This window comes from Triticum aestivum, chromosome 6D (assembly GCF_018294505.1).
Source record: "Triticum aestivum cultivar Chinese Spring chromosome 6D, IWGSC CS RefSeq v2.1, whole genome shotgun sequence".
NCBI classification, from domain to species: Eukaryota; Viridiplantae; Streptophyta; class Magnoliopsida; order Poales; family Poaceae; genus Triticum; species Triticum aestivum.
The window spans coordinates 480,170,585-480,187,909 of record NC_057811.1 but is presented as its reverse complement, the minus strand read 5'-3'; the positions used below and the strand labels follow the sequence as shown (position 1 = coordinate 480,187,909).

The 17,325-nt window shown below is 44.4% G+C and overlaps 1 protein-coding gene across 1 annotated transcript; it reads left to right on the top strand.

Annotated features, from left to right (window-relative positions):
* Positions 1–10,333: 10,333 nt before the first annotated feature.
* On the top strand, positions 10,334–13,951 carry LOC123142163 (F-box protein At1g80960). Its single transcript, XM_044561168.1, has 5 exons — positions 10,334–10,413; positions 11,437–11,495; positions 12,181–13,125; positions 13,214–13,357; positions 13,440–13,951. The coding sequence occupies exons 1-5, from the start codon at positions 10,365–10,367 to the stop codon at positions 13,752–13,754; spliced, it is 1,512 nt and encodes a 503-aa protein (XP_044417103.1). The 5' UTR covers positions 10,334–10,364; the 3' UTR covers positions 13,755–13,951.
* The last annotated feature ends 3,374 nt before the right edge of the window (positions 13,952–17,325 follow it).

Sequence of the window (17,325 nt, the reverse complement as noted above, 5' to 3'; positions counted from 1 at the left end):
GAGTTGCGAAACTATTCCACATTGTTTTAAATGAAGACCAAACTCGTAACTCAAATATTCACCTCCGCGATCAGATCGTAGAAACTTTATTTTCTTGTTACGATGATTTTCCACTTCACTCTGAAATTCTTTGAACTTTTCAAATGTTTCAGAATTATGTTTCATTAAGTAGATATACCTATATCTGCTCAAATTATCTGTGGAGGTGAGAAAATAACGATACACGCCGCGAGCCTCAACACTCGTCGGACCGCATACATCAGTATGTATTATTTCCAATAAGTCAGTGGCTCGCCCCATTGTTCCGGAGAACAAAGTCTTAGTCATCTTGTCCATGAGGCATGGTTCGCAAGCATCAAGTGATTCCAAAAGCCCATCTGTATGGAGTTTCTTCATGCGCTTTACACCAATATGACCTAGACGGCAGTACCACAAATAAGTTGCACTATGATTATTAACTTTGCATCTTTTGGCATCAATATTATGAATATGTGTATCACCACGATCGAGATTCAACAAAAGTAGACCACTCATCAATGGTGCATGACCATAAAAGATAGTACTCATATAAATAGAACAACCATTATTATCCGATTTAAATGAATAACCATCTCGCATTAAACAAGATCCAGATATAATGTTCATGCTCAACGCTGGCACCAAATAACAATTATTCAGGTCTAAAACTAATTTCGAAGGTAGATGTATGTAGCGTGCCGACGGCGATCACATCGACCTTGCAACCATTTCCGACGCGCATCGTCACCTCATCCTTAGCCAATCTTCGTTTAATCAAAAGTCCCTGTTTCGAGTTGCAAATATGAGCAACAGAACCAGTATCAAATACCCAGGCGCTACTACGAGCATTAGTAAGATACACATCAATAATATGTATATCAAATATACCTTTTACTTTGCCATCCTTCTTATCCGTCAAATACTTGGGGCAGTTCCACTTCCAGTGAGCAGTCCCTTTGCAGTAGAAGCACTCAGTTTCAGGCTTAGGTCCAGACTTGGGCTTCTTCCCGGGAGCAGCAACTTGCTTGCTATTTTTCTTGAAGTTCCCCTTCTTTCCTTTGCCCTTTTTCTTGAAACTAGTGGTCTTGTTAACCATCAACACTTGATGCTCCTTCTTGATTTCTACCTACGCAGCCTTGAGCATTGCGAAGAGCTCGGGAATCGTCTTGTTCATCCCTTGCATATTATAGTTCATCACGAAGCCTTTATAGCTTGGTGGCCGTGATTGAAGAACTCTGTCAATGACACTATCATCCGGAAGATTAACTCCCAGCTGAGTCAAGTGGTTATGGTACCCAGACATTCTGAGTATGTGTTCACTGACAGATCTGTTCTCCTCCATCTTGCAGCTATAGAACTTGTTGGAGACTTCATATCTCTCAACTCGGGAATTTGCTTAAAATATTAACTTCAACTCCTGGAACATCTCATATGCTCCATGACGTTCCAAACGTCTTTGAAGTCCCGATTCTAAGCCGTAAAGCATGGCGCACTGAACTATCGGGTAGTCATCAGATTTTAGCTTACCAGACGTTCATAACGTCAGCAGTTGCTCCTATAGCAGGCCTTGCACCTAGCGGTGCATCAAGGACGTAATTCTTTTGTGCAGCAATGAATATAATCCTCAAGTTACGGACCCAGTCCGTGTAGTTGCTACCATCATCTTTCAACTTAGCTTTCTCTAGGAACACATTAAAATTCAAGGGAACGGTAACACGGGCCATTGATATACAACATAGATATGCAAAAACTATCAGGACTAAGTTCATGATAAATTTAAGTTCAATTAATCATATTACTTAAGAACTCCCACTTAGATAGACATCCCTCGAGTCATCTAAATGATCATGTGATCCATATCAACTAAACCATGTCCGATTATCATGTGAGATGGAGTAGTTTTCAATGGTGAACATCTCTATGTTGATCATATCTACTATATGATTCACGTTCGACCTTTCGGTCTTAGTGTTCTTAGGCCATGTTTGTACATGCTAGGCTCGTCAAGTTTAACTTGAGTATTCTACACGTGCAAAACTGTCTTGCACCCATTGTATGTGAACGTAGAGCTTATCACACCCGATCATCACGTGGTGTCTCGGCACGACGAACTATCGCAACGGTGCATACTCAGGGACAACACTTATACCTTGAAATTTAGTGAGGGATCATCTTATAATGCTACCGTCGTACTAAGCAAAGTAAGATGCATAAAAGATAAACATCACATGCAATCAAAATATGTGACATGATATGGCCATCATCATCTTCTGCCTTTGATCTCCATCTCCAATGCACCGTCATGATCTCCATCGTCACCGGCTTGACACCTTGATCTCCATCGTAGCGTCGTTGTCGTCTCGCCAACTATTGCTTCTACAACTATTGCTAACGCATAGTGATAAAGTAAATCAATTACATGGCGATTGCATTTCATACGATAAAGCGACAACCATAAGGCTCTTGCCAGTTGCCGATAATTTTTACAAAACATGATCATCTCATACAACAACGTATATCACATCATGTCTTGACCATATCACATCGCAACATGCCCTGCAAAAACAAGTTATACGTCCTCTACTTTGTTGTTGCAAGTTTTACGTGGCTGCTATGGGCTTCTAGTAAGAACCGTCCTTACCTATGCATCAAAACCACAATGATGTTTCGTCAAGTTTGTTGTTTTAACCTTCAACAAGGACCAGCCGTAGTCAAATTCGATTCAACTAAAGTTGGAGAAATAGACACCCGCCAGCCACTTTTATGCAAAACAAGTTGCATGTCTGTCGGTGGAACCGGTCTCATGAACGTGGTCATGTAAGGTTGGTCCGGGCCGCTTCATCCAACAATACCGCCGAATCAAAATAAGACGTTGGTGGTAAGCAGTATGACTATGATCGCCCATAACTCTTTGTGTTCTACTCGTGCATATCATCTATGCATAGACCTGGCTCGGATGCCACTGTCGGAGAACGTAGCATGCAATTTCATAAAATTTCCTACGATCACGCAAGATATATCTAGGAGCTGCATAGCAACGAGAGGGGGAGAGTGTGTCCACGTACCCTCGTAGACCGAAAGAGGAAGCCTTAGTTTAACGCGGTTGATGTAGTCGAATGTCTTCTCGATTCAACTGATCAAGTACCGAACGTACGACACCTCCGAGTTCATCACACATTAAGATTGATGACGCCCCTTGAACTCTTGATCCAGCAAAGTGTCGAGGGAGAGTTTCGTCAACACGACGGCGTGGTGACGGTGATGGTGATGTGATCCGCGCAGGGCTTCGCCTAAGCACTACGACAAATATGACCGAAGGAGTAAACGGTGGAGGGGGGCACCGCACACGGCTAAGAACAATTGATATGCTTTGCGGTGCCCCCTGCCCCCGTATATAAAGGAGGAGAGGGGAGGAGGCCGGCCCTAGGGGCGCGCCAAGTGGGGGGGGGGAACCCACTAGGACTCCTAGTCCTAGTCGGCCCCCTTCCTTTCTTTCGGAGGGGAAAGGGGAACGAGAGGGAGAGGGAGAAGGAAAGGGGGGCCGCGCCCCCTCCCCTTGTCCAATTCGGACTCCCATGGGGGGGTGGGCGCCACCCCTTGTGGGCTGCCCTCTCTCTCCCCAATGGCCTATGTTGGCCCATTACTTTCCCCGGGGGGTTCCGGTAACCCCTCGGTACTCTGATAAATATCCGAAACACTCCGAAACCATTCCGGTGTCCGAATACTATCGTCCAATGTATCAATCTTTACCTCTCGACCATTTCGATACTCCTCGTCATGTCCGTGATCTCATCCGGGACTCCAAACAATCTTCGGTCACCAAAACACATAACTCATAATACAAATCGTCATCGAACGTTTAGCGTGCGGACCCTACGGGTTCGAGAACTATGTAGACATGACTGAGACACATCTACAATCAATAACCAACAGCGGAACCTGGATGCTCATATTGGTTCCTACATATTCTACGAAGATCTTTATCGGTCAAACCGCAATGACAACATACGTCATTCCCTTGTCATCGGTATGTTACTTGCCTGAGATTCGATCGTCGGTATCTTCATACCTAGTTCAATCTCGTTACCGGCAAGTCTCTTTACTCGTTCCGTAATGCATCATCCCGCAACTAACTCATTAGTCACATTGCTTGCAAGGCTTATCGTGATGTGCATTACCGAGAGGGCCCAGAGATACCTGTCCAATACTCGGAGTGACAAATCCTAATCTCGATCTATGCCAACCCAACAAACACCTTCGGAGACACCTGTAGAGCATATTTATAATCACCCAGTTATGTTGTGACCTTTGATAGCACACAAGGTGTTCCTCCGGTATTCGGGAGTTGCATAATCTCATAGTCAAAGGAATATGTATAAGTCATGAAGAAAGCAATAGTAATAAAACTTAATGATCATTATGCTAAGCTAACGGGTGGGCCTTGTCCATCACATCATTCTCCTAATGATGTGATCTCGTTCATCAATGACAACACATGTCTATGGTCAGGAAACTTAACCATCTTTGATTAACGAGCTAGTCAAGTAGAGGCATACTAGGGACACTTTGTTTTGTCTATGTATTCACACATGTATCAAGTTTCCGGTTAATACAATTCTAGCATGAATAATAAACATTTATCATGATATAAGGAAATAATAAAATAAAAACTTTATTATTGCCTCTAGGGCATATTTCCTTCACAACGGCCACGAGAGCGACCACAACGCGACCGGAGGGAGGGGACAGCCTCCACCGCCTCAGCGGGGCCGATCGGACGTGGCGACTAGGACTTTCTAGGCACCGAATGCCCGGCCGGGTCCACTTGGATCCGGACAGTCCTGTCACCACGCTGCAGCGCGCCGATCGACGATGCCCTCACCGCCCGAGACCACCGCCACCACGCCACCACCAGGGAACGACACCGCCGAACGCCGAGCCACCGGCCCGCCCAACCCGGATGATGCCCAAAATGGCCCAGATCTGGGCTGGGCGGGTGCCGCCAGGCCCAGCGCCACTGCGCCGCCCCACGGCCAACGGCCGCACCGCCGTGTTGAGAACCACCGCGGCCCGCGGCATCACCACCGATGGGCAGCACCGAAGCCGGTCGAGGCGCACCGCCGCCGGCCATCACGGCCCGAGCAGGGGAGGGCCGCACGCGGGGAGAGGCATGCCCACCGCCGCCAGCACCACACGGCCGAGGACGGCAGTGCACGCTGACGGCGGCAGGAGGAGGGAGGGACGCGGGGGAGAGCTGGAGGGGCGTGAGGGAAGGGCCCCTGGCCGCCTCGCTCAGGGAGGCGGCGCGGGGGTACAGGTAATGGAGGGGGAAGGATAAGGGGAACGGGATGGGGAAGGGGCTGGCGGGCTCCGGCCGCCGTGGCGACGGCTCCGCGCGGGGGAGCCGCCGGCGGCGGCTGGGGAACCCTAGGAGTGGGGAGTGGGGTCGGGCACCTGTTAGGCTATAATTAGCCACACTAACGCTCTTGACTAGTGAGGTTTTTTGCGGGGTTAGTGAGTTGATCTTCCATTGTTCGAGTACAGTTCCAACTTCTGTGATAGCGCTCTCCGCCTCTCCTATCTCGACACCTTGTTCTAATGACTCCTTCAATTCGGCCTGCATTGACGAAAGGCCCCCCTCCCTCGCGTCGTCCGCTCTCGGGCGACTCGGGGGGCGAAACCCTAGGCGCTGCCGGTTCTCCGCCTCCACTTCTCCTCCTCCCCCGCCGCCGCCGGCAGCCGTCGTCGGGCTATCCCGCGAGGCGGTAGGCGGCAGCGGGGGCTTCCCAGCGCACCCGCCTCGGCCTCAGGAGAGCCCCCCCCACCCTGCATTGGGCGCCGCCGCCCGCTTCCCCTGCTCCGCTGGTGGCCGCCGAGGCCGGCCCTCTGCGACGGCTGTAGCCACCGGTGTTGTCGCCCCGCGCCTGCCCTGTGTCGAGTCGCCTGGGATGGCTCCGCCCGTTAGATCCGGCCACCTCGGCTCTGGGACCGGGGCCAGCTATTCCGATCTGGCGGCTGGTGGGCCAGGGTTCGTCGGATCTGCCCGGATTTGGCCGGCATGGCCTTGCCTCGTCCTGCCCGGCTTGGGTTTTCGCGGTGTGGTACTCCCTGGTGGCGGCGGTGTGGGTCTTTCTCCATGTTTCAACGGGATGTATGCGGTGGGTGGATGCCGGGGCGGCGGCCTCGGGCGGTGTGGACGGCGTTGCCGCTTCGGCGGCGACGACCGTGGGTGCTGGTGGTCCGCGACTTCGGTCGTGCGGGTGGCGAGGTCTCGGTGGACGTCTACTACAGTGGGTCGGGGTGCCCCATCACCCGGCATGCCTGCTTCGATGAAGTCCAACTCCTTCTCCGGCTGCGTGCGCTCCCCTGGCCAGGTCTTTGGCTGGATGGATGAGATGGGGCGGGACCAGGGGAAACCCTTGGCCGTCGGCGGAGGCCACGACAATGGCAGCGCCTTTGCTGGGCGCCGGTCCCCTTCTTGGAGGCCTTGTCGAGGTCCTCTCCCGTCTTTCACTATGCTCTTCCTTTGGGCGAAAGCTCTAGTTCCCCTTGCGGGCGACGGCGTCGTACCCTCGTCGCCTCCTTCTTGAAGGCGTCGCCCGGGGTTCCCGGAAGCATGGTGGGCGCTTTGCGGTGCGTGTGAGGTGTTTGGCGGAAGCAATGTGTGCGGCGTTCCATCTACTCTCCGCCGGTCTTCGTCCTGTGGTAGCGCTCCTTCTGCTTGGAGATGGACTAGCGTAGATGGTGGTCGTCATGGTCGCGTCGATGGCGGAGGAACCTGCCAAGGTTGGCACCTCAATCTGCTCTGAAGATAGAACAGTGGGAGATGGCGGCGACGACACATGTGAGTGCGTCGGACCGGATTGTGCCCCGGACCCGGTATGTGTCGGTCGGGGCCTCCGGCTTTAGATGTTAGGCTTAGGTGAGAGGTCTGGGTATTTGGCCCAGCTTGCACCCCTTCATCATATGGATAGGAGTAGCGGCAGATGTTGCCAAGACGGCGGATTCAAACATATTGTTGTACTATTTTGTAAGGTCCTCGAGAATAATCAATAAAATGGCTGCATGCATCTCCCAGATGCAGAGGCCGGGGGTCATCCTCCTTTTCTTAAAAAAATTTGGCTTGCAAATAGCTTGGAACAGCTCATGACAAGATCACACATACTGACATACACATTATATAATGTCAAAATTAGCTCAAATGTTTCAGAAACGGTAGCAGGGTTGCTTTCAGTTCTGCCAGTGTGGCTTCATGACGCTTATGGCAGTCTGGGATCATCATCCTTGAGTCCTTGACTCAGCCAAGACATTCTCCTGAAGAAGTAAATGGCATTAAGATGCAGTGCAGTTCACAACTTCAGAAATTTTCATGAGCACAAACAGAATTGGCACTTCCTCATCTAAAAAGGCACTTACATAAAAGATCTTAGACATTGACAGCAATGGTCTTTTGCATTCTCAATTATAAAAAAGTTAAAATGCATATGAGAGCTCTCCAAACATATGTGAATTGTCATATCTCAGAAGCCTGTGGACAGTGGTTGTAAGTTGTAAGTTGTAACTACACGTTAAACCCGAAACATGTGATAGTTAATGGACGTATATATACTAGTGAAAAGGGATGTACAGAATGCACATGTTCATTTGATTTACGGTTCGTCGTATGCTATGCTCATCACGGCTTCAAGATGCTTTATTTGTAAGATTTGGATAGGCTATCTGCAAACAAGTTCTAGTTGGAACATTTTCTTCGCTGGCTGAACAATATAGATTGTCTTGCATCTGTCTATCACATGGGATAGAAATTCAATCAACCACCACCAAGTCAAATGTATGTCACAATAGATGAAGAAAACTACGCAGAGCATTTAGAATTACTAAGACAAGATAACCACCAAGAAAATAAACGGTCCTTGTAAGTCGGGAGATTTTTCAACTCCTGCTTGAGATCATAGGGATAGGCGCCACTCTCCTTCATGGCTGCGGTCTTGGCCGCCTCCTTCTCCACCTCCTCCTCATACGACCCTCACGACCCTCCTGCACGTCCGCGTCTTGATCCCAAGGCTCCTCAGAATTGCCGCCATCCTGAAGATGCAGAAACTGGGTTGCTTCTTCGGCGAGGCCCAGTCATTGGAGAGCCGGATACATTGCGAACGAGAAAGCTAGATGGGTCAAGCCAAGGTGGAAGGGCTGTGCGCGCCGGTTTGCGGGAATACGTGTAAATGCCGTTGAATAAGATTTGGGGGAACAGCGGATACTCCTTCCGAAGCCCCGCAAGGGTCACTTTTGGTAAGCTGAGAGCACGCCACTTGACACGCTCTCAGCCGCCACGTCTTGCTGCGCTGCAGGCGCTCCCTTCATATATTTTTTATTTTTATGTATGCATTTTCGGCTTTTAGATGACTTTTTCAGGGGTTTTCGGGTCCCTGGTTTTTCATAGATTTTGGACCGCACGAAAAAATACGTTTTTTTCGTTCCACGAGAGAGACAGATTTAATTCTCGTGAAGGCACTGATTTGCTTCCATGAGAAGCACAGTTGTGCCTCTCCAAAAGAAAGAAAACACATTTTTTCGTTTCACGAGAGGCACATATTTACTTCTCGTGCAGTCACGGATTCGCTTCCGTGAGATGCACAGTCATGCCTCTCAGAAAAAGAAAAAGAACTCATTTTTTTTGTTCCGCAAGAAGCACATGTTAACTTCTCGTGGAGGTATGGATTTTCTTCAACGAGAGGCACAGTCGTGCCTCACAAAAATAAAGAAAAACATGTTTTCTTGTTCTGCGAGAGGCACATATTCGTGCCTCTTGGAAAAGAAAGAAAAGAAACATGTTTTTTCGTTCCGCGTGAGGCACAGATTTACTTTTCGTGGGCGCATGGAGTTGCTTCTGCGAGAGCAGTCGTGCCTGTCGAAAAAGAAAAAAGATGCGTTTTTTTATTCCACGAGAGGCATAGTCGTGCCTCTCAAAAAAACACATTTTTCCTCCGTTCTTTTTGAAAAATATGTTCGTCAAAACCTATCAACATGAGATCTAATTTTGAATTTCTTGACGCGAGAAATTCAACAGTGAAAACAGTTCAAGATTTGGACACACTGCTAAGAGATAAAATGTTTTAGATAAACGAATTGATGAAAAATGGGAAAAATATCAGATTGCGATAATTGGTGCACCTACAGTGCGCCACATGTCAAAACCTGAGAAGGTGAGAGTGACCTTTGTAAAGAATACTGCTTAATTTTAGCGATTTCGGATTTGGGGCGATTGTGGGCAATTCCTATTTGCCGCCCGCAGGTGGCAAATGGTCGTGGAAACGCCCGTAATGTCCGCGGGTGGGCCGGCCAAGATCTCGGCAGCGCGTGTTGCTCGCTGATATCCATTTTTTTGTTCGTTATTTTGTTGTTTTTTCTTGTTAATTTTTCTTTTCTGCTTCTTTTGCTATTTATTTTTCTTTTTATTTTCTGTTTCTGTTTATATTTCTAGTCTTTTCCTTTTTTCCTATTTATCATTTCTTTTTTTATTTTTCTGTTTCTTTTTGTCTATATTATACAAATTTCATTGTGTGTTACCAAAATGCTCATTGTATATTAAGAAAATGTACATGGTATATTACAAAAAGTTCATCATGCCTTATAAAAATATTCTCTGTATATTAGAAATTGTTCAATGAATATAAAAATATTCACTATGTTTTTGAACTTTGTTCAGTGTGTATTAAAAAATTGTTCAACATATATTGCAAAATATTCAATGCGCACTCAAACATTGTCAACACATAAATTCAAATTTTTTCATCTTATATTACAAAAAGTTCATCGTATAATACAAAAAAAGTTCATCGCGTATAATATAAAATGTTCATCGTATATTAAGAAAATGTTCAACGGATATTACGAAATGTTCGTGCGTATTTTTGAAAATTTTCAAAAGAAGTTCGCTACTTAAAGTTTCGCGCTGTGAATCTATCAATTGAACTCACTAGTTAAGTTGGTTAGTTACACTAGCTCATGACAGGAGGTCGCGTGTTCGAGTCACTCGCACGTCACTTTATCTAAAAAAAATTGCGCGCCAGGAGTTCGATAGCTCCAAATGGGCCAGCCCATTCGTGGCTGCCTTCAGCAAATGCTCAACAATTTGCCACCCGCGGGCGGCAAATAGGAGCTCTCACGGTTGCATGGTTGTGTTGAGGTGGCTCATGGGTGGTGAATCTGTGGGTCGGGCCCAATAAGACAACGATCCAGTTGGCCCAGTAGAACAATTGAAGCCACACTACTTAGCACGGCCCGAAAGAACCCTAATCCCCTCTCCCTGTCTAATGCGAGAGTCGAGCCAGACTGCATCCTAGGGCATGGACTCCCTCACGCCGCCGGCGCCGCCGCATCCGCAGAACACCGAAGGTGAACATATCTACCATATTTCCTTTTTATTGTATTAATGCCTCCATGGTTGCCGCTTGGACCACTAGGAGGGGTCCACTGATCCAGCGGAGAATGGTACGGGAAGGTTTAGGGTTTTTTTTTCTGTGGCAGAGGGGAAGAGATGTCGGGATTCTTCCGGCTTTCGTCGAAGCAGGTTATAGATGGTCATTTGTAGACACAGTCCACGTGGATGATTGTATACCAATCTCTTGTGCTTTGTTTGAAGGAATATATTTGACTATCTAAGGAAATTCTAGTCAGTCTGATACTTGATTGAGGTGGTATTATAATTTGGTGGTGGATTGATCACATTCCGAAAATTAGCATAATGGGTGACACCTTTTGTTTAGAATGATGCATCCCAACTTTTCATTGTTATAAAGTTTTCATTTGTTTTCTATTTTAGAGGAGAGTTTTCCATCCACTCAATCTTCTTGGTAGAATCCTTACTTTTTATCTGCTATCAAACATTCCTTGATCCAAATTCACTTAGTTTTCTAATCTTATAAGATTCAAGAGAGCATGACACTCTAAGCATTCTTTTTTCTGCCCTTGCAATTTAGGAATCCTGTGAATCAATGACTCTTGCGTGGGCCAAAGTCCTAACTCTTGAGATATGGTTACTTTTTAGGGGCCAAATATATGAGTTAAGAACAAGCATAAACTTATATCTTTTGGGTTGGGTGCTTGATTTGTTAACCACCCTCCTAAAATATCCAGCTACAAGCTAAAAAGGGTGTAACTTATTGTTCAAGTTAGATCGCCATACAATTTATTTTTGTAGCTTATTGAGTTCATTTTCATGTGTGGGTAGGGTAGGAGTACCAAGTGACGTAAACACGCCAACACCTCGAGTGTGACACTTAAACCTTTCTTAATGCAAGGGAGAATTTTAATCCTTAGGTCATGCGAGAGGGCTTTTACCTTTGCCTACATGGAATTACATATGAACCTAGAACACAATGTAGTCAAGTAACTCATGATTATTTTTCTTTACTCCAGATGATTGTTTCCCACCAAAGAATGCATTGTGTGGGCATGATGAAGAGCAACATGTACAGGTGTGTATTTTATTAACATATATTGTTGGCTTTCCTTTTATTAATATACCACTTCAAAAGTAAACTCATGCATATATGTTTCAGACAATGCTGAGTTGATTTCCTCTATGCGTTAAAATAATTATTTATATATATGTAATTTTTTTGTTTAAATGCAATGGCCAACAGGGTATTGCTAGTTAAACAATTCAGTTTGCTTGTAAGTTGAATGTCAATACAGATAGAGAAATTTAATGCGGCAAGGAATTTGAGCAATGTGGAGATATTTTGGCTCAAGCAAACTGGTTTAACATATATTTATGTTTTTACATAAGAACAAATATGAAGTATTATTACCTTTTGAACAATAAAATAATGAAAATTGTTTGTTAGTGCCAAATTCTAAATCATACCCAGCTTTTAGGTGTCATATTAGTTGCCAATTATAAATTGGTAGAATAAGCGCAGAGCTTCATGTTGTCTAGAGAATCTAAATACATAGTAAAAATATTTTGTGATTCATTACAAGAGAACATTGATGCTTGATTTGTTGTGTCTACTTGCTATACTATTTAGTGAGATACGTAGAAAATCGTTGTGCAAACTGGGAAGTGGTTTACTGCATTATGTTGTAAAATAAATCGTAAAATGTCCATATGCAGAAAAATCTTTCTAATTTTCTCCTATCATATCGTTTGTTCTGCAGAACTGTGATTGGATCAGCACACTGCCGGATGATATTTTAATTGAAATTCTTTCCCTAATGACAATAAGTGAGGCAGCAATGACTGGTTTTCTTTCCACCAGATGGAGGCATGTCTGGAAAAAAGTCGACCATCTCATCCTTGATTCCTATACTTTTGGGATGCAAGAGTTAGAGAAGTCACGTTACCATGAAAATCCTCTTTTGTGGAATGATGTGGCTACAAAGTTTGTTCACAAAGTAAATGGGCTTTTGCACAGTCGTTATGGTAACAAAATCAAGGAATTAATTATCAGATTCCCATTAACCTCAGCCCATGCTTCTAATCTGGATCACTGGATTGAGTCTGCAATTGTAGCCTCTACAGAAAAGCTCTTCCTTGACCTGGATAACAAGTGTTGCAAGGAAGGTTGCACAATTTGTGTGAAAGGCATGAACGCTGCTTCAGAGCCATATGACTTTCTCTTGGGGCCTTTTTTTAATGGTAGAGCCGACTCGTTGGACGAATTGACTCTTTTCAATTGCAGTATAGGAACAATGCCTGCAAATATGAGTGGGTTCTCATATCTTAAATCCCTTCTACTCGCCCGTGTGTCAATTGTTGATGAAACCGTTTCAAGTATTATGTCCAACTGTTGTGCTCTTGAAATTATGGTCCTACAATATTGCCATCTATTGGTTCATTTGACGGCTTCTCATGCACGGTTGCAAATCTTGGTTGTTCAATTTTGCAAAAGCTTGGTTAGTATTTGTATTCGTGCTGACAACCTTGAGTCATTCGCATACATGGGCTACAAGATCAATATTGAGTGCGAACGTGCACAATTTCTTGAAATGCTCCATGTTTATTTTGTGAACAAGGATGACTGCCCTTTAGACTTCATAAGTGCATTTCCTAAGCTTCCCAAGCTAGAATTTTTGGTAATCCAGTTTCCTACATGCTTACAGGTATGTAATATATTTGGTCCTTTCTTTGTTTGATCATCTTTAGAAAGTTCATACAGGCTTAATTCGTCTCCTTTTTGTCCCTCTCCAGGTATATCGTGTGTTGCAGCATGCTTCAAGGTTTGCTGGTTTGACAACAGTTATGTTAGTTCTCATGAAACCTTGGAAAGAAGGCATTTCCTCGGTGGCTTATGTTCTCAAATCAGCTCCTCTAATAGAATATTTTGGCCTACATGTAAGTTTTACAATTTTTATTTCTACATGTTGCTATGCTACACTTATTTACTTACTTTCCTACATATCAACTACCCTTGCAGGGTTGTTGCAAGCTTCATCAACATACTCAGTTGAACATCACATGGCCCGAGGATTTAATACTTGCAAGGCTCTACACTATTATAATTGGTGGGTTTAGTGGGGAATTCGAACTGATGGAACTCGTGTACTTTCTCCTAAGGAGCACACCCGCGTTGGATGTATTCGAAATCGATACACGCGCCATGGAGCCATGGTTGGCCAGGTCCAACGAAGATAAGTTGCAAGATGACATGAGATGTCGTTATGCAAGAGAGATGGCTTACGCACACTTGGTTCCCAAGGTCCCATCCACCGTGAAGTTCCATATTATATGACCTATTCACTCCGTAAAAAATGTAAAGTGTTGCAGAATCAGTGAACAGACCTATGTTGAACTTGATGCATCTTATAGTCAGATCTTGTTTTGGTACTAGCTTAATTCTCCTGGTTTGCTACAGATCAAAATCATATTATTTGAACATATGTATGATTTGGCTATGCATGTTTACATGCCTAATAAGCTCGTTATGGACCATGTCACACGTTTAGTCACTACATTCTTGATGTACACAATATGTCCTTGCCTCCAATCAAGTACGTACACCTGATCCACACGCCTGGTAATTCTATCTAATAACATTTTTGTACTTTGACACTTAAAAGATTTGGTATAGAAATACACGCAACAAACTAATGCTATATTATTTTACCAGCATATGCAAGATATTTGTCCCTTTTTCGTATGATCATATTTATAAAAGTGTTTGTATGTGATATTCTTTTAGGGGCAGCAGGAGGTCATACACTCAAAGTCTGAAAACAATACAACACAATCTAGCATGAAAAGAAAAAGAAATCATACTTGGAAGAAATCTAGTAAATGAAAAATATATTTTTCTGAGTGAAACGGATCCGACGACGGCGTCAGCATGCAATATTTAACGCGTCGATTTTTTATGGCACATTGATTTAGCAAGTCTTCTTGGGATGGGCCATGTACCACCTTTGTTTTCAACATACACCCAGATGTGAGCTGTCCAGTATGGCAACCTTCGTTTAGCAGAGCATACCTTGAGCCCGTATGTTTCATTGGTCTAGGCAGCACCCCTCTCCCCCCCCCCCCACCCAGGGGTGGGCCTCTTTTAATTGGATGGTGTAAACTTGAAACCCCTCCTAGTACACTCATTTTTCTAGGAATGTATCCGATGATATTTCTTTGGGAATGTAACTAATGAAATGAAACTGTGGTGAGTAACACGGTTTGGGGTTGTGCAAATGTATCCGACTTAGAAATATCAAGCGCTACTAGTTAATTACATTGATAGTATTTGAGACAAAGATGCTCGAGGATAACATGGATAACCATGGAATGCTATTTTGGGAGAACTTCTAAATGACAAAATTCCAGAGCAAGATATTTGGGTGTAGTAAGAAAATATCTAGGAGTTGGATGATGTTGTAGAGAACTTGAGGGAGAAGATATTTTGTAGTGTGTTTCTAGAGTTATTTTGTATGGCTTAAATTTTGCCACGTGGCAAGAATCTAACAATTTTCAGAATATGGGTGACATCCCCTCTCACCGAAGGAAGATAAACAAGAGAAAAATAAAGGGAGAGCTACCAAATATGAAATAGTAGGTACCATTGGGTGATAGTTGTTTGATCTTGCTGAAAAAGACAGAAACTTTGTGCTCACGCAATTAATTCTAATTTTTTTATGAGAAAGAGCTTTTGCCCTGATTCTTCTTGCAGAAGATTAATAAACAAATTGCTCAGGTCGTCCTATTTTTTCAGAATTTTTGGAGTTCCAGAAGTTTTCGTTTAAGTCAGATTGCTACAATGGCCATATATAAGAGCTATGATAGTGCCATATTATGGAGATTGGTAGGCATCAATGATGAGTCCATTTTGCACCACTTTTTACTTTTTGTTTTGCATAGTAGTCTGAAGAATTTCGGATTCTACTGTGCTTACGCGCTCTTTTTGTCTGATTTTAGAAGGATACTAAAGGAGAAGGTCATTTGAAGCATTAATAGAAAATCATCATTATAAGGGGTAAATATCATGTCAATTTATGTGAGGATAACCAACCATACGAAGTGATGATCAAGGGAGAGCAAGACTAGCGTCGAAGGCTATCCAAAAGAGAAGATGGAACCTGGTACACGAGCGCGCCTGGTTGTACCAGCGGTCATAGCAGTCGGCGTCATCTCCCCCTAGTCAACTAATTCAACCCCGTATGATAGGACCACACAACAAAAGAACCGAGAGATTGTAAATCACTGTAGAACCCATATATGTCACCTCTAGAAAATGGATTGATAACTCGCAAGTGTAGGGGATCTATCGTAATCTTTTTGATGAGTAAGAGTGTCGAACCCAACGAAGAGCAAAAGAAATCGGTTGATGAAATGTAGTAAGAAATCATTGTAAAAGTGGCAAAGATTGTTTGAAGGATTGTTTGATCACAAGAGAAATTTCAAGAATATGTGTGTCTGATTGCAGCAGAGTTCACTCTTATCTTGTTCTCGTTCTAAGGCCCTGCAGGTATCTTGGATCCCATAGATCGATCAGGAGAAGGTAAAGAGGAGGATGACGTGGAACGTTATCCCAAACAACAATGCGAGAAGGGGTTAATACAGTAGCACAAAGCTATTCCTTCGGGGCGAATGAGGTGTAGTCATTAAACACCCAATGCTTTGTGTGAATATTTATTCTTAATAACCGATGTAACCTCTCGCGATGGTAAGGGTCATCTGTTGGATAACTGACTCTTGATACAAGTCAAGCATCAGTTAGGACATACTTTGGACACATCCCCCACATCCTCGCATCGCAAGCACATAACAGCGGTTGTTTTCTAGAGCACCGTTTAATATCATAACATTCTGAGCACAAATATAAGGTTGTGAGAGTACGACCTCATACCCATGCCTATTTTTAATATTAGTGTTTACACCCATAAGGTTGTTAAAGGTCCAGCTTAAACTGAAATTTAATTCGTGAGAGCCTTTGTCATAGTGCACATCCCCTCATGGGTTCAATAGCTTAGGGTCAGTCCTTGGAAAAAATGCATGTGAATCTTCTGATATCCAAACTGGATCTCAAAGGGTATCAACATGCTCGACCTCTCGCCAAATTAGCACGCACACTAACACTCTTTGTGTACCTCTCCATCTCCCCCACCCACACCTATCCTGCTAGACATGCCTCTCTCTCTCTCTCTCACACACACACACACATGCCTTTGATCCCACCCTCTCTCCTTCTATATCTCCATTGGTCTCTCTCTCTCTCTCGTTCTCTCTCTCTCTCTATCTGTCTATCTATCTATCTATCTACTGTATCAAATTCACACACACCCCTTTCTCTCCCCTTATTTATCTAGGTTTATCCCCACACAAACATATATGCCATCTCTATCTCTCTAGCCCCCCCCCCCACACACACAAACCGTTCTCTCTTTTCGACAGATCTATCTCACTCTCACACTCTTGACTTCTCTCATACACGCCCACTCTCCTTCCCTCTCCCATGCCTCTTACATACACAAAACCCTCTCTTTATTTCCCTCTCAAGGACACACTACTGTACATATGTCTTTTACACACACACACACACACACACACACATTTTTCTATTTTCTCTCCCAAATCAAGCCCTCCACTCTATCTATCTTGCACACACTATACATCTTGGTCCCTCTCTTGCTCTCTTCAGGTCTGTTTCTATCTCCATATGCTTATCTTCAAAGACACACACACGTTTCCGCCGCTCTATTCTATGTCTCCCCTCTCACACATACACACACTATCTAGCTAGGTCACTCTATTTCTCTCTCTCTGTGTGTGTGTGTGTGTTGGTGGGAAACGACACCTATGGGATCACAAGAATCTCTACTACGGTT